General features: G+C 42.3%; 2 protein-coding genes across 5 annotated transcripts in view; one reads left to right on the forward strand and one right to left on the reverse strand.

The window, feature by feature from the left end:
• Positions 1-6,653, forward strand: part of LOC105708722 (testis expressed protein 56) — a 42,804-nt gene extending 36,151 nt beyond the window's left edge. Inside the window, exon 4 of the mRNA XM_012440324.2 lies at positions 6,603-6,653. Coding sequence (XP_012295747.2) covers positions 6,603-6,653 — 51 coding nt within the window. The remainder of the gene's footprint in view (positions 1-6,602) is intronic.
• On the reverse strand, positions 19-21,020 carry ECI2 (enoyl-CoA delta isomerase 2). Of its 4 annotated transcripts, none has more exons than XM_012440321.2 (10): positions 20,942-21,020; positions 18,849-19,011; positions 16,113-16,211; positions 15,721-15,909; positions 12,802-12,871; positions 10,851-10,953; positions 9,971-10,091; positions 3,820-3,909; positions 1,769-1,912; positions 19-342 (listed from the first exon to the last, which is right to left on the reverse strand). In XM_012440321.2, exons 2-10 carry the CDS (start codon positions 18,969-18,971, stop codon positions 187-189), a joined length of 1,095 nt encoding a protein of 364 aa, XP_012295744.2. In that variant the 5' UTR covers positions 18,972-19,011; positions 20,942-21,020; the 3' UTR covers positions 19-186. The 4 variants fall into 4 exon arrangements, with proteins under 4 accessions (XP_012295744.2, XP_012295746.2, XP_012295743.2 ...); XM_012440323.3 differs by lacking the exon at positions 20,942-21,020 and adding an exon at positions 20,869-20,920; XM_012440320.2 differs by lacking the exon at positions 20,942-21,020 and adding an exon at positions 20,304-20,514.
• Positions 21,021-22,143: the final 1,123 nt, after the last annotated feature.

The following is a 22,143-nucleotide window of genomic DNA, read 5'->3' on the forward strand; positions in this document are numbered from 1 at the left end:
CTATGTGAATTCTTAAGCTTGTTTTACAAAATTTTTTATTCATCAGGGCTGTAGTGAAATATCATCGTTGTAATTGACATTTTAGCGCTGCAAAAGGCACCGTGAAGCTTATTTAGTTCAAGTACTGGAAATCAGGAGAAACAGCACATCCTTCCTTGGACTTGCTTTACTCTGTTATACTGGTCATCACAGTTTTGATTTTCTGGATAAGAAGTTCACCACTGCATTCATGCATTCGTCCGACAGCCATCTTTCCTGAAGGACACTGCATTCTTCAGCGTTAACAGCATGTAGTTTTTCTTTCTCTCTATTCCTGATTACCTCTTTTGAAATTCTCATGGCCTGGAAAAATAAAACCAACAATAAGGTTAAGAGTTAATCTAGGCTGGGTGTGGTGGCTCATGCCTGTAATGCCAGCACTTTGGGAGGCTGAGGTCAGGAGTTCGAGACCAGCCTGGCCAACATGGTAAAACCCCATCTCTACTAAAAACAAAAAAATTAGCCAGATGTGGTGGCGCATGCCTGTGATCCCAGCTACTCAGGAGGCTGAGTCAGGAGAATTGCTTGAACCCGGGAGGCAGAGGTTGCAGTGAGCTGAGATCATGCCATTACACTCCAGCCTGGGTGACAAGAGCAAGACTCTGTCTCAAAAAAAGTTAATCTAATAGGAGTGAGATTATTCTATGATTCTGGTTCTTGTTTCTCCCATGTTCATTTAACTACTCCTGTTAACTCTTTTTTATTTGCCTAAGATACAGTCTCACTCTGTTGCCCAGCTGCAGTGGTGCGATCTTGGCTCACTGCAACCTCTGCCTCCCTGGTTCAAGCAATTCTCCTGACTCAGCCTCCTGAGTAGCTGGGAATACAGGCATCCACCACCACACCCAGCTAATTTTTGTATTTTTTAAGTAGAGACGGGGTTTTGTGATGTTGGCCAGGCTGGTGTTGAACTCCTGACCTCAGGTGATCTGCCCGCCTTGGCTTCCCAAAGTGTTCGGATTACAGGCATGAGCCACTGTGCCAGGCCCTAATCCTGTTAAATCTTAAGCCACGTGTGTAATATAAAACAGTGCTTCTCAAACTTCAGTGTGCATATAAATCACTTCAGTAAGTGTGGGGCAGACCTGTGATAATACATTTCCAAAAAGCCCCAGGTAGCTGCTCAAGCTTCTGGTTCTAGGACTACATTTTGAATAGCAAGAATATAAAAGCAATCAGTCACTTACTACCACATATAAAAACAAAAATGCTATACAGAAAGACTCTCGTAAAATAGCTAACCTGCCTGGCTTCTCCCCTGGATTCCAAAGTGAAAGTGCTCAGCAAATACTGCCTAGCATCCTGCTCAAGTAACCCCCGTAGAGAAGTGCCCCTCTGTCCCCACACAGAAATAGAAGGTATATTTGGTAAGTTTTTTAAAAATCAGTACTGTATTTTTACCAAAAAAATACATTATTACATTTATAACATTACTACGGTTATTTTTTAATCCCAAATTTAGATGTGCTTAAAGCTAACTAAAGATGTGTCTTGTGTTTTTTTTTTTTTTTTTTTTGAGACAGGGGTTCACCATGTTGGTCAGGTTGCTCTCGAACTCCCGACCTCAGGTGATCTGCCTGCCTCAGCCTCCCAAAGTGCTGGGATTACAGGCGTGAGCCGCCGCACTCGGCCTGTCTTGTGTTTTTATGACTTATTCTCTGAAGGCAAATAAATTTTTCCCTTAGGAAATTATTTTCAAGGTTCTTAAAAGTAAAAGATGAATACTAACATTTGGAGGAAGCTTTGCAAATGCCTTCAGCCTGGTCCAGACTTCTTTCTGAAAAGTGCTGTCAGGAAAAACTTCAGTAACAAGTCCTTGAGCACATGCTTCTCCTGCTGTTAACTTCTTTCCAAAAACAAGCATCTCTGTTGCCTGAAATGAAAAGCAGGAAGCAAGGTTAAGATATTAACTTAATAAAACAAGGCTTCAGTTAACTGCTTTCAGGAGGCATAGAGAGATTTATTAAAGGTCTTTTGAGGTTGCTGTTATTTCTCAACAAGGGAGAAGGTGACAGCCTCAACAGGCAATGGTTTGCAAACTGTGCTGAGACTATTGCAGGCTCCCTGGAAGGTCTGTTAAGGGCTGCTGCTTGTGTGTGTGTCATTGCTGGAGAGGCAAGACTAGGGGGCCCACGGGAGAAATGACCTGAAGCAGATGCTTGATTCTACAATCCACAGCAGCTATGATTTTTCCATTTTATACACTATAAACTCTTATTTTAAAGAGGAAAAAAGGAAAGAAAAATCACGGACATTGAGTTAATCTTTAGAAACTTTCGAAATTCCATTCCCTAGAAACTCTACCCAGTGATCGGGCTCTGAGAGTTTTCTTTACCTGCATTGGTACTCAAATTAGTTTTATTTGACTGAAGGAAAGCAAAGACTTATAATTACCTTCCAGAAAAACTGAGGACACTAAGTGGATATCCTCTCTACATTTGCAATTTCTCTCCCAGAAAAGAAACACTTTTTTTTTTTTTTTTTGAGACAGAGTCTCACTCTGTTGCCCAGACTGGAGTGCAGTGGTGCGATCTTGGCTCACTGCAACCTCCGCCTCCTGGGTTCAAATGATTCTCCTGCCTCAGCCTCTTGAGTAGCTGGGATTAGAAGTGCCTGTCACCACACCTGGCTAATTTTTGTTTTTTGGGTTTTTTTTTGAGACAGAGTCTCACTCTTTCACCCAGGCTGGAGTGCAATGGCGTGATCTCAGCTCACTGAAACCTTTCCCTCCTGGGTTCAAGCAGTTCTCCTGCCTCAGCCTCCTGGGTAGCTGGGATTACAGGCACGCATCACCATGCCTGGCTAATTTTTTGTATTTTTAGTAGAAATGGGGTTTCACCATATTGGCCAGGATGGTCTTGAATTCCTGACCTCAAGTGATTCACTGGCCTCGGCCTCCCAAAATGCTAGGATCACATGCGTGGGCCATTGTGCCCAGCCAAGGAATGCTCTAATAGCCAAATGCTCTAAGACTTTTAGAATCAGTTCCGCCCTTTTCCCAAGTTCAATTCAGGGTATGTGATAGCCTAATGAGGTTAAAAACATACATATACGTGTTTTTTACAAAATCCTAGTAGGCAATGACAACAGGCTCAATTCCCACTGCCCTACTTTGAGATCTTGAAGAATATTTGCTAAGCCCCTCTCAGCTTCTAGTCTTGTCACAATCCCCTTCAAGTCATGCCACAGGGCATAGGCAACTAGGAAACACAGTGAAAGACCTGAGCAGCCACTTAACCAGCCTGGGAGTTAATACACCAGTGAAGCAGGCTGATGGAAGAGCTGCCGTGATTGGGACTGGCTCTGGCAGCGGTGAGCCCCCATGAAACCTCTCGTCTGCTGATACTTACTCTGAAATTGAATGTGTCATCATATCATATCTCTCCTTTAGGGGATACTGGTCATCCATAAAGGAACCGGGTGGCCTCCAAATTCAGGGGACCAAGGGAGGCTGGCACAGCCCTGATCCTTCAAATGACTAATGCCACACAGCTGCAAGGCTGAGGTGTTGTGCTGCTTGCAATGCAGCTAGCACTAAGCAATCAGCTGGGAGAAGGGTCCCAGTTCTGGGAGTTGCAGAGATAAATTCTAATTTTCCTGCAGAGCAGATACTTCCCATAGTCTGATTCCTCTGCAGGTAAAACTCTTAAGAGTTGAAGAGCAAATAATTCGCTTATCTCTTGTCCATATTAGGGAAAGAAGGGAGAATATATGAGATTACTCTTCTTCGTTCTTGAGATGACTCATAAAAGTTTTATTTTTAAACATTGCAAAAGTTACCTTGGCTGGGCCCATTATCTTCAGAAAAGTGTAAGAGGAGCATCCTTCTGGACTTTGGCCTAGGTGACTAAACGGTGTATGAAATGTTGCCTGCGGGGTAGGAGAGAAAAGAAAACCATCTTTTCAATGTGTGACTTTTTTTTTTTGAGACGGAGTTTCGCTCTTTTGCCCAGGCTGCAGTGAAGTGGTACAATCTCGGCTCACTGCAACCTCCGCCCCGCTGGGTTCAAGCGATTCTCCTGCCTCAGCCTCCTGAGTACCTGGGATTACAGGCATGTGCCACCACACCTAGCTAATTTTTGTATTTTTAGTAGAGATGAGGTTTCGCCGTGTTGGCCAGGCTGGTCTCAAACTGACCTCAAGTGATCCACCTGCCTCAGCCTCCCAAAGTGCTAGGATTACAGGCGTGAGCCACTGCACCCAGCATCATGTGTGATTTTAAAAAATCATGATTTGCTTATAACTTCACAATGCTCAATAAAATTTATTTTAAGATTATGTGGTTAATATGCACACACAATTCACCCTTTAAAAGTGCATAATTGGACGAGTTTTAACAAATACAGTTATATAGCTACCACTGCTACTGAGATGCAGAACATTTCTACAATCCCAAAAGGTTCCCTAGGCCCTTCCATAGTCAGTCCCTCCCTCCCACCCAAAGCAACTGCTAATCTGTTTTCTGTCCCTACAGTTTTGACTTTTATAGAATGTTGTGTAAGTGGAATCCTACATTCTGTAGCCTTTTGAGTCTGACTTCTGAAAGTCACCATGCTGTTGTATATATCAGTAGTTTGTTCCTCGCTATTTCTGAGTAGTATTCCTTTGTATAGATGTACAATAATATGTTTATCCACTCACCAGTTAATGCCATTGGTGTTGTTTCTAGTATTCAAATGGTTGTACCATTTGACATTGCCACCAGAAATGTATGAAATGCTATTATGAAGAAGGCTGCTATGAAAAACAAGTTGAACACCTTAAATATATATAGTCGTGTGTTGCTTAACAATGGAGGTATGTTCTGAGAAATGCATAATCAGGCAATTTTGTCATTGTGCAAATATCACGGAGTATACTTATGTATACTTGGATGGTACAGCCTACTGCACACCTTGCTATGTGGTAGAGCCTACTGCTTCCAGGCTACCGACTTGGACAGCATGTTACCATACTTAATACTCTAGGCAGTTGTAACAAGTGGCATTTGTGTATCTAAACATATTAAACATAGAAAAGGTAGGCTGGGTGTGGTGGCTCACGTCTGTAATCCCAGCCCTTTGGGAGGCTGAGGTGGGCAGATCACCTGAGATCAGGAGTTCGAGACCAGCCTGGCCAACATGGTGAAACCCTGTCTCTAGTAGAAATACAAAAATTAGCCTGGCATGGTGGTATCCACCTGTAGTCCCAGCTACTCGGGAGGCTGAGGCACGAGAATTACTTGAACCTGGAAGTGGAGGTTGCAGTGAGCAAAGTGGAGGTTGCAGTGAGCCAAGATCGTGCCATTGCACTCCAGCCTGGGTGACAGAGTGAGACTTCATCTCAATAATAATAATAAAAAAGAATAGAAAAGGTATAGTAAAATATGGTATATCTTAGGGGACCACCATTGTACATGCAGTCTGTCACTGACCAAAATGTTGTTACGTAGCACCCGACTGTACAATTCTTATTTGTCAATTATACCACAATGAAACTGAAAAAAAAAATTAAAAATAAAAATGTTCAGATAATTTTAACAAAAAGGTAGTTAGGAACATTTGTGTGCAGGTCTCTGGGTGAACATGTTTTCAGTTATCACAGGTAAATACCTAAGTGGTTGAATAGCTGGGTTGTGTGGTAAAGGTGTATTTAACTTAGAAGCTGCTCAACTCTTTTTTAGAGTGGTTGTACCATTTGACATGGCCACCAGCAGTGTATGAAAGTTTCAATTGCTCCACATCCTCACTAAACCTAGCTATTAAAAGTTTTTTTCATTTTAACTCTGTTTGTAGGTGTGTAGTGGGGTCTCACTGTGGTTTTAATTTACACGTCCCTAATGATTAATGATATTGAGTCTCATACCATGTACTTATTAGACATATTTATAGCTTCTTTGGTGAAGCAACTGTTAAGATATTTTGTCCACTATTTTTTAAGTTAGGGTGTTTACCTTCTTATTATCTAGTTGTAAGATACACATTCAGGTTGCAAGTCTTTTATTAGATGAGTGTGAGGCCAGTCTTTTCTCCTGGTCTGTGGCTTACCTTTTCATTTTCTCAATGGTTTCTCTCATACGATTTTAGTAGCCCTTTATATTTCATTTTTTTGGTGGCCTATTCATTCCTCACCATTGCCCATTTTTATATTAGCTTGTTGATCTATCGCTTTATAGACAAACTTTAAAACATACTGTAGAGAGATCAGCCTTTGCTACATGAGTTGAAAAATTGTTTCCTCAATCTGTCATTTGTCTTGATTTTGCCCCAGTGGTTTTTTGATTGGCTTTAACTACTGGAATTCATTCAATATTGGTTATTTAGTATATTGTCATTTTTAGTTTTCTGTTGTTGTTACATTTAAGACATATTTTTCTGTTTCTTGATGAATAAATTATTATGAATGTTAATTTAAAATTTACAATATGTAAAAGAATATTTAGATTTCATTTCCTATAATTAGACACGGTGTTATTTTTAACGCATAACTGTTAGAAGATGTATAATATATGCAGCATAGAAATAAAAATAATCAAAATATTAAAAAGTTTTTGTTAATGTCATGTATCTTTTTTTATCCAAAAGAAAACATATTCAAAAAAAATGTACCCAGAAGACACAGCCAAAGGAATATAAGCAGGAAACGGAGAAAACTGCCAACAGCAGCTAAAGGGACACAAACAGGTACATGCAAAGTTGCCAATAAGAAGCATTTAAAATGCTTATTTTCAGAAAGAGAACAGTAGATGGAGTTAAGGGCTTAGGCTCTGGGATCAGACTACTTAGTGACTTTGGGAAACTTGCTTATCTTCTCCGTGTCATAGTTTTCTCATTTGTAAAATGGGAACCAGTCTTTCTTTCTTTCTTTTTTTTTTTTTTAATTGAGATGGAGTATCCCTTTTGTTGCCCAGCCTTGAGTGCAGTGGCACGATCTCAGCTCACTGCAACCTCTGCCTCCCGGGTTCAAGTGATTCTCCTGCCTCAGCCTCCCTAGTAGCTGGGATTACAGGTGCATGCTACCACACCCTGCTCATTTTTGTATTTCTAATAGAGACGGGGTTTCACCATGTTGGCCAGGCTGGTCTCGAACTCCCAACATCAGGTGATCCACCTGCCTCAGTCACTCAAAGTGCCAGGATTACAGGAGTGAGCCACCGTGCCCCACTGAGTCCTTATGTAGGACTGCTGTGTACATTACGTGAATATGTGTGCGTGTATGCATATATTTATAATATCTATAATACATATTAACATAGTGCGTAAACAGTAAGCACTCAAATATTTATTATTGTTAGGATTTATACCTGTTTCTTAACTCATACAGGAAATGTATCATTTGCTGACAGAGCTAATAGGCATTATTAACCATTGCCCACAGTAAAAAATAGATAAAATGTACTAATTAATATTTTGGTTATATGGGTTAAATATTAACCCACCATTTAATATGCTATTTACTCATGAAGCCAATAATGATAAATCCTATAAAAAAAATTTTTTTTCTACAGCCTTTTCCTTTAGCTTATTTCCTTTATTTTATTTATTTATTTTTTGAGATGGAGTCTTGCTCTGTTGCCCAGGCTGGAGTGCAGTGGTGCGATCTCTGCTTACTGCAACCTCCACCTCCTGGTTTCAAGTGATTCTCCTGCTTCAGCCTCCAATGTAGCTGGGATTACAGATGCCTGCCACCAAGCCCAGCTAATTTTTGTATTTTTAGTAGCGACAATGTTTCACCATGTTGGCCAGGCTGGTCTTGAACTCCTGACCTCAGGTGATCTGCCCACCTCAATTTATTTTATTTTAAATTGATGCTTGGTTTATTTGGTTGGGTAAACTTTTATCAGTAAACAGTATTTGACAAATAAATTTTACTTTGGGCCAAATTTTTTAGCATTTTATGTACACACACATATATATATATATGCAATATACATATACTATGCATGCTATAATATATATAGAATAGATATGTTATATATAATATATATATGTTCTCTGATTTCAGCATTACAATTTATATCATAAGAGGAAAGATAAAAATCTCTAAAAGGATGATGTAGGCCAGGCTCAGTGGCTCAGGCCTGTACTGCCAGCACTTTGGGAGGTCAAGGCGGGCAGATCACTTGAGGTCAGGAGTTTGAGACCAGCCTGGCTAACGTGGTAAAAGCCCATCTCTACAAAAAATATAAAAAAAATTAGCTAGGTGTGGTGGTGCACACCTGTAACCCCAGCTACTTGGGAGGCTGAGGTGGGAGAATCACTTGGACCCGGGAGGTGGCAGTTGCAGTGAGCCAAAATCACACCACTGCACTCCAGCTTGGGTGACAGAGTGAGACCCCATCTCAAAAAAAAAAAAGATGATGTATATTGAAGGTAATTTTCAATTCAGTGGGAGAATCAGAACAAGATTCAAATATAGTATTTGCCCTTCAAATATTAAAGAATATCCCCAATTTTAGGTCAGGAACCATTAACCCAGACCCTGTTAAAAGCAGGTCAATGCCTAATCAGTCATCTAACACACAGAATGTGAACAAAGACACTGATTTCTGCCTTTGAACAGAAACCACCATCTACAAAGGCTGGGCAGCCTGGCACCTAGAATCTCATTTGCTATTTTTATGGGAAAATTATTCATAAGAATTAGGTCTGTCAGTGCATCCAATCTGGTTCAATGGAATTCAGCAAAAGAAAATACAAAGAATTAAGGACGCTAAAATATGGTCCTGTCTATTGGTGGGGAAACTATCTCTGAACAAAACTAGAAATCTCTTCAGTGGTAAAAACCCTATGTTTCCTAGAAGGCTGTTATCAGCACATTTTACCATCACACAAGCATAAGTCACCTGAACAATCTGGTAACCCTAAAGGTGGTTATTAGGTGCTTGTAATGATAAAAATTGGAAACAGCCTAGGGTTCCAGCAGTCAGAAACTGGTTAAACAAGATAAGTTAATAACACAAATGTTAGGACTGGTTATCTCTAGGTGGTAAGGAGTGATTTTTACCTTGCAGCTTTTCTTGGAACTTTTTCATATCTTTCAAAATTTTATTTTACACTATGACATATATATTACTATTATAGTAAAAATAAAAACTAAAATCTATATAATGCAATGGTGAACACAAGGTTGAATTGTGTTCTGGGCAAGGAACAGAGCTTCAGTTTTCTTATCTGCAAAGGAGGGAGTGAGAGTAGATAATGCTCACAGTTCCTTCTTATTCTAAAATTCTAATCCATTTACTTAGAAAAAAGGATCAAATAATCTCCACTTGCACAATCTGCAAATATGCTATTCCTCCCTCCCATAACACACTTTCAAGTGTCTCCTTGAAGAGGGAGACCCAGGCATCTCAGATCAACTTCCCCTTTTTCCTAAGACTGTAAACTTCCCCTTTTCATTCCTAAGACTGTAAACCGAAGCCCTTTTCATATGTAATTCCTGAGACCATAAACAGAGACCCTTTTCATATGTTAAGCTATAAACCTAAGATTCTTCCACATGTAACACCTAAAGTATAAGCCTATATAAAGATGGAACCTTCCTTTGTTAGGGGAGCTTGGCTGTTAGGCAACTATGCCACCTTGCTCCCGGCTGAATAAACTCCTTCCTCCTGTATTCGGTGTCTGAGAGATCCGTTTCCCGCAGCTGCTCCTGCTACATCCTGAGTATTTCAGAGTGATATGAAAACTGAATACCTATTGTGGAATTTGATTAGAATCTGGAACAATCAGAGTTGGAACATTGTTCACAACAAAATGCAAGTTAATAATGAAGGAAAAATAAAATCAGTCAAATTAGTTAGACTAATGCTTTGAGAAAAATCTAAATTCAGTAAACTTTACTGCAAACCACATGTAATCTGCTTATGACTGGCAATGCTGAAGGAGGATTCAAAGGCTTTCGGCTCACTCTGCTTGCCTGACCTCTTGCTTTCTGGGAGCTGACTTACCCTGTCAGATGCATACACAGCATCAAATAGCCCAAGGATGGTGACAGAGATGCCGACAGCTGGACCATTGACCATCGCAATCAGAGGCTTAGGAAAATCTATAAAACAGCCCACAAATTCCCTATAGAAATGGAAACACAAAATCATTAATTGTGCCAAAGCAGCATGACTGAAGCATGGGCAAGGCAGTCTGACTCTGAGATAACAAAGGCTTCTGGCACGCTGGGTATTTCCACAGCCACCACGGGCAGTGCCTCCCTGTCCTGCCACTTCCCTGGTCTTCCACACCAGATTCATCCAGGACATCCATTTGAATGGCAGTGGATGAAAAACCATGCAGTGAGACCTACGGGTCAACCCTGGGTCAAATCTTGTATTCTTGGCAGTGAGTTCGGGCTGGAAACCAGCTGCAGTCTTAGAGATTAGGGTGGGTGACTAAGCACACACTGGAATATCATAGCAAGTGGGAATTAAAGATTTGGCAGGAATAAAGCCTTCATGACCTCCTCCCGTGTTTTATAAGTTTCCTCCAAGTCTCCTACTTTCAGCATTCATGGCAATCGTCCATTCCTCTGGCTGGATGAGAATTTGCTAAATTCCTCTGTCTCAAAGCAAGATAATTTTGTTTACAGCTATAGCTAACTTTTATGTTTTCCAGTCAAATCTCATGAGACCAGCAGGATGAAAAGGTAACAGAGGTCAAAGAGAGAGAATGAATGCCCACCTATGGATGCAGGCAGTTTGGAGAAATATGCTTGTCCAAAGTCACAATTAATTGGATCGACACAGAGAAGTAGATATTTCACTTCTGCTCAACTAAATTCCACTTTGATAACTAAGAACGGGCCCTCTGGGATCAGACAAATGTCAATACTCTTACCTCAGTAAAATGGCACTATTTTTAGCTTTCTCCTCTACTCCACCAGGGGGAATATCAGTGAAGTTAGTCAGATCGTTCCCACTACTGTAATAGTCCCCATTTCCTATAAATAATAAAATCAACAGATCCCTCATTCATTCATTCATTCTATAATTCTTGAGTATCTACTGCATGTCAAGCTCTATGATTAGGCATGGGAAATACATTGGAGAACCAGCAATGGTTCTTGTCCTAACTTACAAACTAGTGAGTATGCTGGACACTGATCTATAAAAACACACAGATAAATGTAGCTAATGCAACTGCTGAAATAGAGGTGAGGTGCATCATCAAATGAGAGTATGTACCGGAGGTGGGGGTTGGTCTAATCAGGGAGTTCAGGACGGGATTTTCCTAAGGAAGGGACAACTGAATTGAGATCTGAAGGAGAGGCCAGGTTGGCTAGAAAAAAGAGGGCTAGGAAGAACAGTTCACACCAAGGAACAGCCTGTGCAAAGGCTCTTTGGAGAGGTTATCCCCAGTGTAGATGAAATAAGAGCCATTGTGGCTGACTCGGAGAAAGCCAGGGGGAATTTGGTGCAGGATAAGGACCAGCAGATTAGACCTGATGGGGCTTTGTAGATCCCATGAGGACGTTTTTTCTTTATTCTAAGAGCCACTGAAAGTGTGTATCTGAATGTGTGTGTTTAATTAAAGAATAATTTATATACAATAAAACAACCAGCTCTTAAATGTTCATTTAAATGAATTTTGATAATTTTAAATGCCCACAAGATCACCATCCAAAACAAGACACAGAACATCTCCATCACTCTAGAGGTTTCCCGTAGGCTCCCTTCTAGCCATACCATCCCACCTGCCCCAAGGCAATCACCTTCTGACTTCAATTTCCACAGATAAGAACTTTTGCCTACTGTAGAACTTTCTATGAATAGACTTATAGAATATGTACACTCCTGTCTTTATTTTGCTGAACTGTGTTTTAAAGATGCATCCATATTCTTGTATCATTTATTCCATTGTATTGCTGAGTATTCTATTGTATAAATAGTCAACAATTTATTCATACATGTGTTTTTGAATTTTTTTTTTACTTTTTTTACCGCAATTACTTTTGGAATCTATGTTTTTGTTTTTTTTTTTTTTTGAGATGGAGTTTTGCTCTGGTTACCCAGGCTGGAGTGCAATGGCGCGATTTCGGCTCACTGCAACCTCCGTCTCCTGGGTTCAAGCAATTCTCCTGCCTCAGCCTCCCGAGTAGCTGGGACTACAGGCGTGCGCCACCATGCCCAGCTAATTTTTGTATTTTTAGTAGAGACGGGGTTTCACCATGTTGACCAGGATGGTCTCGATCTCTTGACCTCGTGATCCACCCGACTCGGCCTCCCAAAGTGCTGGGATTACAGGCGTGAGCCACCGGTGTTTTTGAATATTTGAGTTGTCTTCTGGTTTTGGCAATTATAAATCAGGTTACCATGACTGCTCCTATGAAAGTCTTTTTGTGGATATATGTATTTTAATTTATGTTGGGTAATTGTGAAGGAGTGGATATCTGTGTTTCTCATATGTTTTGTATATTTATAAATTGGAGTATGACAGTACTGGAAAAAAAAATTTTTTTTTGAGACAGTCTCACTCTGTCGCCCAGGGTAGAGTAGAGTGGCACAATCTCAGCTCACTGCAACCTCCACCTTCCAGGTTCAAGCAATTCTCCTGCCTCAGCCTACTGAGTAGCTCTGATTACAGGCGTGTACCACCACACCCAGCTAATTTTTGTATTTTCAGTAGAGATGGGGTTTCACCATGTTGGTCAGGCTGGTCTCGAACTCCTCACCTCGTGATCTGCCTGCCGTGGCCTCCCAATCTTGGAGCTTTTAAACTCAATTTCCTATCTATGAAGAGACCTCCTCAAAATAGAAATTTAATTAGGACGTCTGAGAAAATGTCTTACCTGTTAAAACAGTGATGGATGAGTCATCCTTGCTTGCGGCTTTAAGTGCACGCATAATTTCATGATACATCTGTGTAATGGGAAGTCAAAGAAAAGAAAAGATCTCTGAACACAGGCATCATCAACCAATGGACTCACTAAATGTTAGACTGCAAGCCTGCTCTCAGCAAAGTGCCTAACATTTATTTTGGTTGTATTTTATAACCAAAATCGTGGGCCAATAGACCAAAAATAATTTTCATTCCTTTTACAATTACTTGGTGCATACTATGTACCTGGTGCTATGGTAGGAGCTGGCGGCTATAAACCACTTTTTTTCCAAAAGGGAACAAGAAAGATATAGTCCTTGAGCTTTCAGAATTAACAGAGGACAATAATGTTGAAATGAGGTGAGGGAAGGAAAGTACGAAGCAGCAGGGAACTCAGAGGAGGTGCTGAGGCTTGTCTAGGGTGGGCAGAGTGGGAGGTGGTCAGAGAGAACTTTCCATAAAACAACATCTCTGTTGTGACCTCAAGGAAGTCCCTGGCAGTCTGGGAACTGTTAGTGACTGCCAAAAGGCTGGACTTTTCAAGACACTGCAATGGTATTCAAGGAAGGTGCCTCAAAATTTTAAATCAGCAACTCTTCTGAAAATCTTGGATATGCAGCTATATAGCTTTTAATGCATTTAAAACAGGTGCAATTTCAACCTCAGATGAGAATTCAATGTGGTAAGAATGATGAAGAGGGCCGATACTTATAGATACAAATATACTGGAAAACAAACATGGACTTTACATAAAACAGCTGGTCCTCTGTATCCACAGGTTCTACATCCATGGATTCTACCAATCACAGGTCAAAAAAATCTGGAAAAGAATTCTGTATCTACACTGAACATGTACTGACTTTTTTCTTATCATTAGTCCCTAAACAATACACCGTAACAACTATTTAACATAGCATTTACATTGTGTTCAGTATTTTAAGTACTCTAGAGATAATTTAAAGGATATGGGAGTTTATAGAGAGGTTATATGCAAATATTATGCCTTTTTATGAAGGACTTCAGGTTCCGAGGATTTTGGTGTCCATAAGGAGGTCCTGGAACCAATTGGATACAGAGGGATGACTGTGTATGAATAAGCAACTAAGCATTTCTCTTGAGGGAAGTGACAAGGAACTCATTCCACCATTATTGTAGTTATGATAACACAACACAGCAGGGCGACTGGTGAGACCAGGGTTAGGAGATGGATTATCAGGGTTTCTTTACTTTTTTTTTTTTTTGAGATGGAGTCTTGCTGCAAGATCCAGGCTAGAGTGGAATGGCGTGATCTTGGCTCAACCTCCACCTCCTGCCCCAGCCTCCTGAGTAGCTGTGACTACATGCCTGTACCACCACGCCTAGCTAATTTTTTGTGTTTTTAGTATAGACAGGATTCCACCATATTGGCCAGGCTGGTCTTGAACTCCTGACCTCAAGTGATCTGCCCACCTTGGCCTCCAAATTGCTGGGATTACAGGTGTGAGCCACCATGCCCGGCTATCAGGGTTTCAATTTAGGTTTTGCTGTTTATTTGTTATGTAAAGTTGAGCAAGTTACTTCTTAAACTAATTATTTTATTGTTGAGTAATGACAACAATAGGCTCCTTATGAGAATTAAACAAACGTCTGTGTGGAGGGTGCTGGCACTCATTAGGCACTCTGTACAGAGAAGCTATTATTACCATGTTTGTAGAGAAATGAGTCAGGGGAAAGTGGAAACAAAGTTTGAGAATTAAATGCTTTATTAGCTGAATGACACATATCCCACTTCATGAAATTCTGAAGACGATTTTAAAGTGGGTATGCTCTTTCTGCCACAATGGAGATGATGATGATGATGATGATGATGACGATTTGAGATCGAATTTCCCTCCTGTTGCCCAGGCTGGAGTGCAATGTACGATCTCAGCTCACTGCAACCTCCGCCTCCCGGGTTCAAGCGATTCTCCTGCATCAGCCTCATGAGTAGCAGGGATTACAGGCATGCACCACCATGCCTGGCTAATTTTGTATTTTTAATAGAGACCAAGTTTCACTATATTGGTCAGGCTGGTCTCAAACTCCTGACCCCAGGTGATCTACCCGCCTCAGCCTCCCAAAGTGCTGGGATTACAGGCATGAGCCACCACGCCCAGCTAATTTTGTATTTTTAGTAGAGATAGGGTTTCTCCATGTTGGTCAGGCTGGTCTCAAACTCCCGAACTCAGGTGATCCGCCTGCTTCGGCCTCCCAAAGTGCTGGGATTACAGGTGTGAGCCACAGCACCCGGCCTCACAGTGGAGATCATTAACCCAATGATCAAATTTTAGTGCCAGTTGAGCACCAAGCATCCAATTCTCTATACTTTTTTTTCAAGGAGAATGGGCTAAAGTGGTTATTATCGTTCTAATTCAATGAGGGATTTAAATTCTAAAGTTGCCGAGTGAAGCAGCTACTTTAAAGCAGAGTTGGGTTATGATTTGTTTAAGATGAAGTACTTCTTCCCTTTCTCCCTCTACTAATAAATCATGAAGCCCCCATGCAAGCAGAAAGACCTACTTTCTAGTCTAAGTGACATGAAGATACTTCTGGGAGCAGTCTACACCAAACTTAGAGGGCTTCTATGCAAATTCTCTCACAGCAACATGTTTCATTTATATTAATTTATTTGTGCTTCCATTATTAGGAAAGTCACAGTGCCTTTTGGGCATATCAGAACCTACCTGGAGTTCACAAACTATAAACAATGAATACTCTGTTGTATGAAGTAGCCACAATTACCAACCTTCCTGCAGAAATCAAAAAGTGATACGATAAAATAGGAATGATGCTGAAACTCTACAGCTTTTGCATGAAACACATAGAAGAAGAAAAGAAAAACAGGACAAACTCCAAGGGCAGGTAATATTACCTCAACGTTTATGGCATTTTTCTTTGCAGGCCGATTTAATGTGATCTTTGTGATGCCATCTTCGGAGGTCACCATCAGAGTTTCATATCCAGTTGACTTCCTGTCTGTTCCAGGCTCCACCTGACTAGAAGATTCCAATGAAGAACTCAAACTGGACACCAAATCCACATAGTTCTGCCGAGCAGTTTCCTCATGGGAAGATGACAAACAGCCTTAGCCCATGGTCAACGAATTAGCGCTTTGAGAAAGTTACTATACTAATAAATAGCACCTTGCAATGAAGAATAGAAGCACATCAAGACCTCGAAGGCTCCATTTATAATGGCTTAATGAGAAGCACCAAACTTCTTTAGAAATACAACAAATAAAAGCAGAGTAACTAGTAAATTTACCTTTGGCAGGCTGCCAAGGGTATTCCATGCATCCCATTTGGCCTTGTTGATCAAGTCAAATACACCTGGTTTGGGCATATTACAAGGTCCTTCAGTGGCCTGTGAAAAGGAGAGGGGCAATTAATGGTCAAATGTCATGTAAACTGGAGCCCTAAATATTCAAGATCCATAAAATCCATAGGTGCATGAATGTCTCCCCCAAATCCTTTCCTTTCTCAGTACTTAAATTGATCTGCATTTTCCCGTCTAGTCTCTTTGAAGTTGTTGGTGAAAATGCAAAAACAACAGAAAAAAGACTGGAAATAAATTATAACTGTCTATCCATGAAAATAATGCAGGATAAAAGTTTTGGGGAAGTACTTTCTAAAAAATCTAACAGTTCATTAGTTTTATATCGGTAATCATATTTTCCACAATCAATCAAAATATTCAAGCAAACAATCTTTAAAAGGAAGTAGTCAACAAATATTTGGAAATGCACAGCATATTCCAAAAGCCCATCTGAAGGTACAAAAGAACATCACTAATTCACTGTGCACTTTTGGTACCCTCGGCAAGGGTGGGGGCTGTCAGAGCCACTGGTCCTTAGGAAACTTGACTGAAGAACACATAAGTAAAAGCAAAAAGCAATTAAATTTTATTTTTGAGGCTAGGTAGAGTGGGTGTTTTGAGATGGAAAAATATCCCACTCAGCTACTTCTCAGAAATGGCAATTTAAAATTCCACTTAAAATGATTAAAATTTTATAATACAGTTGGCTAAAAGAGGAAAGAAGAAAGTCTTTGAAAAACAGGCCGGACGCAGTGGCTCACACCTGTAATCCCAACACTTTGGGAGGCCAAGAGTGGTGGATCACCGGAGGTCAGGAGTTCGAGACCAGCCTGACCAATATGATGAAACCCTTTCTCTACTAAAAATACAAAAATTAGCCAAGTGTAGTGGTGGGCGCCTGTAATTCCAGCTACTTGTTAGGCTGAGGCAGAAGGATTGCTTGAACCTGGGAGGCAGAGGTTGCAGTGAGCTGAGATGGTGCCACTGCACTCCAGCCTGGGCCACAAAGTGAAACTTTGTCTTAAAAAAGAAGAAAAAAAAAAGGCAGTAAAGGCAGAAAAGGGGGCTATGAATTTCTATAGACAGAGATAGTGTCACCTGGCAAGAGTCAGCCAGCCTAGAAGTTAGAGGGGACACAGCCCACAGGATAAGGGCTTGTCCTCAATGCTCACACCAACTGCAAGGCTGGAGGGTTCCCAGGACCACCCTCAGGTGCAATAATTTGCTAGAAGGACACCCAGAACTCATTGCAAGCTGTTAAACACACAGTTAATAGTTTATTAAGGGAAAGGATAGAGATTAAAATCAGTCATTGGAGGACACACACAGGATGGAGTCTGGGGCAGTAGCAAATATGGAGTTTCCTTGTCCTCCCCATGGAGTCAGGACAGGACCCCTCTCCCAGAATTGATGTGACAGTACACAGGGAGTCCTGCAAACCAAAGATGCTCAGTTCATCCAGTCTCAGTGTCCAGAGTTTTTAGTGGGGCTCCATCACCTATGCATGACTGCATAACCTGAAGCCCCCACCCTAAACATTGTTAAGACAATCCAGGCAAACAAAGACACTCCTATCAGGCTTTAGAGATTAACTTCCCAGAAGCTGAGTGAAAACCCACACCTCTTTTGGGGCAAGGTTAAATTTTTTACTATACACACCCATATGAAAGAGAAGCTCATACCCATCATAAAACAGAAAAATAGGTAACATAAAACAGAAAAATAGGAGCCCAGAGAGTCAGACATGACAGGGAAGGAAGCCTTTGGCATTGGAACTTAAAAGCTTCAGTTTCTAAGTTTTGTTACAAAAATTTCCAAACATTCCAAAGTAGACTATTATAATGAATTCGCAATACCCATCACCCAAGTTCAACAATTATCAAATTGCCTTACTTACTTCATCTATCTTTTTCTTTCTTTTTTTTTTTTTTTTGAGACAGAGTCTCACTCTGTCACCCAGGATGGAGTGCAGTGGTGCAATCACTCACTGCAACCTCCACCTCCGAGGTTCAAGCGATTCTTCCACCTCAGCTTCCTGAGTAGTTGGGATTACAGGCGTGTACCACCATGCCCAGCTAAATTTTGTATTTTTAGTACAGACAGAGCTTCACCATGTTGGCCAGGCTGGTCTCAAACTCCTGACCTCAAGGGATCAACCCGCCTCAGCCTCCCAAAGTGCTGGAATTAGGTGTGAGCCACCGCCTGGCCTCATCTATCCTTTTCTTTCTTTTTGTGCTTAGAGAACTTCAACTATCCATGCTATTTAACCTCTATATCCTTAGTACCCATTTCTTAAAAATATCAACATTTATGTAACCTTGACACCATTAACAATGATTTCTAGGCATCTTCTAATACTCTGTCCTTATTCAAAACTTCCCCGATTGTCTTAAAAATACCTTTTTCAATTGATTTATTCTAATCAAGAGCCAAATAAGGTCTACAAATGTGAATATTATATTTCCTAAGTCTCTTTTACTCTGGCATGACACAGAGGGGTTATTTTGTTTATTAATAGTATTTCAAGGTAATATTTAAAAATGACATATATATATACTCTTCAGAGAAGAGGAAGCAAGACAAACCCAAAATATTAAGGCTACATTTTAGTAAACACACAGTGTATCTATTTAAGGAGTCATTTGCCCAACATTCTTTAAATAATGTCAGACAGTAGGCATTTACCTGCTTATATAGTGCGTAGAGTTTTAGCTTCACTTCGTTTCCTGGATCCTTCTTCAAGAGTTTCACCTGATTCATCGCATTTTCAAAGTCCTTCTGACTGGCTCTCATTGCTGTTCTATTCATGTGCAGCTAAACTACTGGGAAACTAACGACCTGCAGATAACTACAATGAGGCAGACTGATTCAGCCCATACATAGCAAAATCCCATGTTTGTCCATAAATATTTTCTTTATACTTGCCCCAGCAAACTGGCTGCAAATAATTGGCTGTAAGGATTTCAAGATAAGAAATCAATACAGAAGCTAATGGTAAATAAAATAAATAAATAAAGGGAAAAGTAAATAACCATCCAGTGAGGTATTTGCAAGCAATTAAAGATAAAAGCAGCCAGAACAGGAATGACTATGTAAATTTTGCTGTAGGCAAGAAGTAAATGAAGAGCATGCAAGATAGTGAACAGCAGGAGACCACAAGCTAAGTGCACAGAATTTAGTGCAGTGTCCCAAAGTCCTAAAACAGCTTCTGCACTCACTGCTAAACAAGCCATAAACTATTACCAGGTCAATTTTTCCCTCTTTGCTGGCAAAACCTGTGTTCCAACATATACACAGGTGGAAGGAGGGGAGAATGGCTGAACATACAAGAAATGTTCAAAAGGACGTATGTACAGATGCTGGCATTCCAGACAGAGCCACAGCCTTCTCAGCAGGTGGGAGGGAATCTACCTGCAGCGCAAGGGAGTCAGTGAAGCGGGCTCAGTAGGCTTGTCCCTTTCTATGGGGATGTTTAACCAGCCAGCCAGGAGCAGAGCAGAAACAGCAAGCACCGCGGGGTGATCAGCACGTTTTTAAGCACACACAGCGAGGGTGGGGTGGCAAACTTCAAAAGACTCAGGCCACAAGCAAAACATGGATGTTCACGACGATGACCCTGAATAATGGAGTTAATGGCATCAAAGATGATTAAAATAATACAGGTTACAAAGCCCAAACCTAACATGTATCACCCGCCAAACACAATTATGTAACTCGAAAATGGTACAATGAACTCTAGGTTCAAACCTTGGACTTAGTAATTGATTCAGTAAGATCAGTCTACAGTAAGTTTTTTTTCTTTTTCCTTTATTTTTTAAACACAGGGTTTCACCATGTTGGTCAGGCTGGTCTTGAACTTCCGACCTCAGGTGATCCACCCGCCTTGGCCTCCAAAGTGCTTGGATTACAGGCGTAAGCCACCACGCCCGGCCTACAGTAAGTTTTATATTAAATTGCTTTTCTGTAAAGGGAAAAACTGCAACCTACATGACAAATTCCAAGTAGAAAATGAAAGAAAAGTTTAAAGTGTCCATAGAAAGCCGAAATGTGCGTTTCCACAAAATGTGGAACAAATTTATTTTAAAATAATGCGTGAGTTTTAAAAACAAATTGCAAAAACACGACCATATAAGAGAATACCTAAAGTCTGGAAAATCACTCATAATTCCACCACTTCAAGGCCACCATCGTGTTCCGGTTTTGTTCCCTATACACAGATTCGTGCTGGGTTCCGGGCATCCCAGGGAGGTGGAGCGCGCTTCTTAGCCGTCACTGCGCACACGGCCACTTCGCTTCATTGCATACGTGTTCTCCAAAAAGCAAAGAGCGTAAGTCCACACGAGTGATAACTGCTTACGTTTACTTCACTTTTAGCAAGCAACGCTTTGCACCCCAGAAGCATCCCGGCTGGGAAGTGCAGGCCCGGGCGCCGGAGGAAGCACCGTGCCCAGCGAGGGCGGCTCAAGGGCCCGGAGTCCGGCCCCAGGAGGATGGGAGCGCTGCGCGGACGCCGGCGGAGACCTCGGGGACTGGGGACAGAGAGCCGCAGCCCTGACCTCACGACGCGTCCATCCTGACCACTCTGGGCCCAGGTGCAGGAGGGCGCGCGCGTTAGGTGGTCACTCCAGCGAACTCTCGCTGGAAAACCAGCAAAACAAAATTCTGTTGCCACCCAGACAGGAAAACAGGGAGGGGGGGCTCCCACCGGCGGTGACCTTCGCCTGGACAGCCGTCTCCTGTGGGCGACCTTGGGCCGGCGGCCGGGGCTCCAAGCTTACCTCGGACACGAACGCCGCGCCAGTCTCCAAGCCGCGTTCGCCATGTCTAGCCCCGACCTTGGGCGTACGGGTCTCTAAGGCGGCGGGGCTCGGGGCCGGGGACGGGGTTCGGGGGCGGGGACGGGGCTCTGGGACTGCCGGGGCTCGGGGGTGGGGTCGGGCGGAGAAAGGCCAGGGTTGGGGGCGGGACCAGGGTTGAGGGCGGGGCCAGGCTGAAATCGAAGCCGGAACCCGAGGCGGGGCGCGGGCGGGGCCGGGGCTCTAGGCGATTAGGAGGCGGGGCTGAGATGCGGGGGCGGGGCCGGGTATGCCCGGGAGTGGAAGAAGGGCGCGGGGCGCGGGGACGGTGACCCGGGAAGGACCTGAGCGGCGCGTGGGGCAGGGCACAAGTGCTTCCCGGCCTGGCTCCGAGGATCTGAGAGCTGCAGGCCCGGCTGCTCCCTCGGGCGGACCTCAGGTCTGCGAACTCTGCGGCTGCCGGAGCTCGGAGCCCCCTGCCCGGGGCCCTGGGGAGCCTGGCGAGGAGGGGTCGCTGCGTCCCGAGGGCCAGCCGTGAGCCAGGAGGTGGGATAACAATTGAGGGCGTGTGCTTAAAAGCGGCCGTGTCATGCACCCCCAAAGAAGGCTTGCAGACCAGGTAGGACGCCAGAGGATCAGAAGTGATTTCTGAGGTATCCAAATTTTTAGTGTCAGAGTTTGTGGATATTTTTGAGTTCTGCTGAGGCATTTGCAAAGTATTTTCTTTGCAGAAGAATTCTTAAGAGTTGGAAGGGCCTTGGCTGTGCCACCTTGTCCAGTTCCCAGAGAACCAAACAACAAAACAAAACCACCCCTCTAAATCTGGTGCCCCAGGTGTCCTATTCAAGCATGCCTAGGCGTTTTAGATTTATGTAGCTGACACTTATGGACTACCTATAGAGAGCCAGGCTAACTGTAATTCTTTCAACAACACTGTAAGGAAAATGATATTGCCCTGTTGAGCATATTGCCCTGTTGAACTGATGTGGAAACTGAGACCCAGAAAGATTAATCCGGGGACTTGCCCAAAGACATGACACTTGCAGGTGGGCATGTTGCAGGATGAACCGCTGACAGAGCCCCTCAGACACGGGAGTGAGGAAGGCAGAGACTTTATTCAGCTAGCTGTGGAGCATTGGTGGACTCGAGTCCAGAAACAGAGCTCCCTGAAAAGCAGTTTTTTT

This window comes from Aotus nancymaae, unplaced genomic scaffold, assembly GCF_030222135.1.
Source record: "Aotus nancymaae isolate 86718 unplaced genomic scaffold, 86718_ANA_hifiasm-v0.15.2.pri h1tg000051l, whole genome shotgun sequence".
Taxonomy (NCBI): domain Eukaryota; kingdom Metazoa; phylum Chordata; class Mammalia; order Primates; family Aotidae; genus Aotus; species Aotus nancymaae.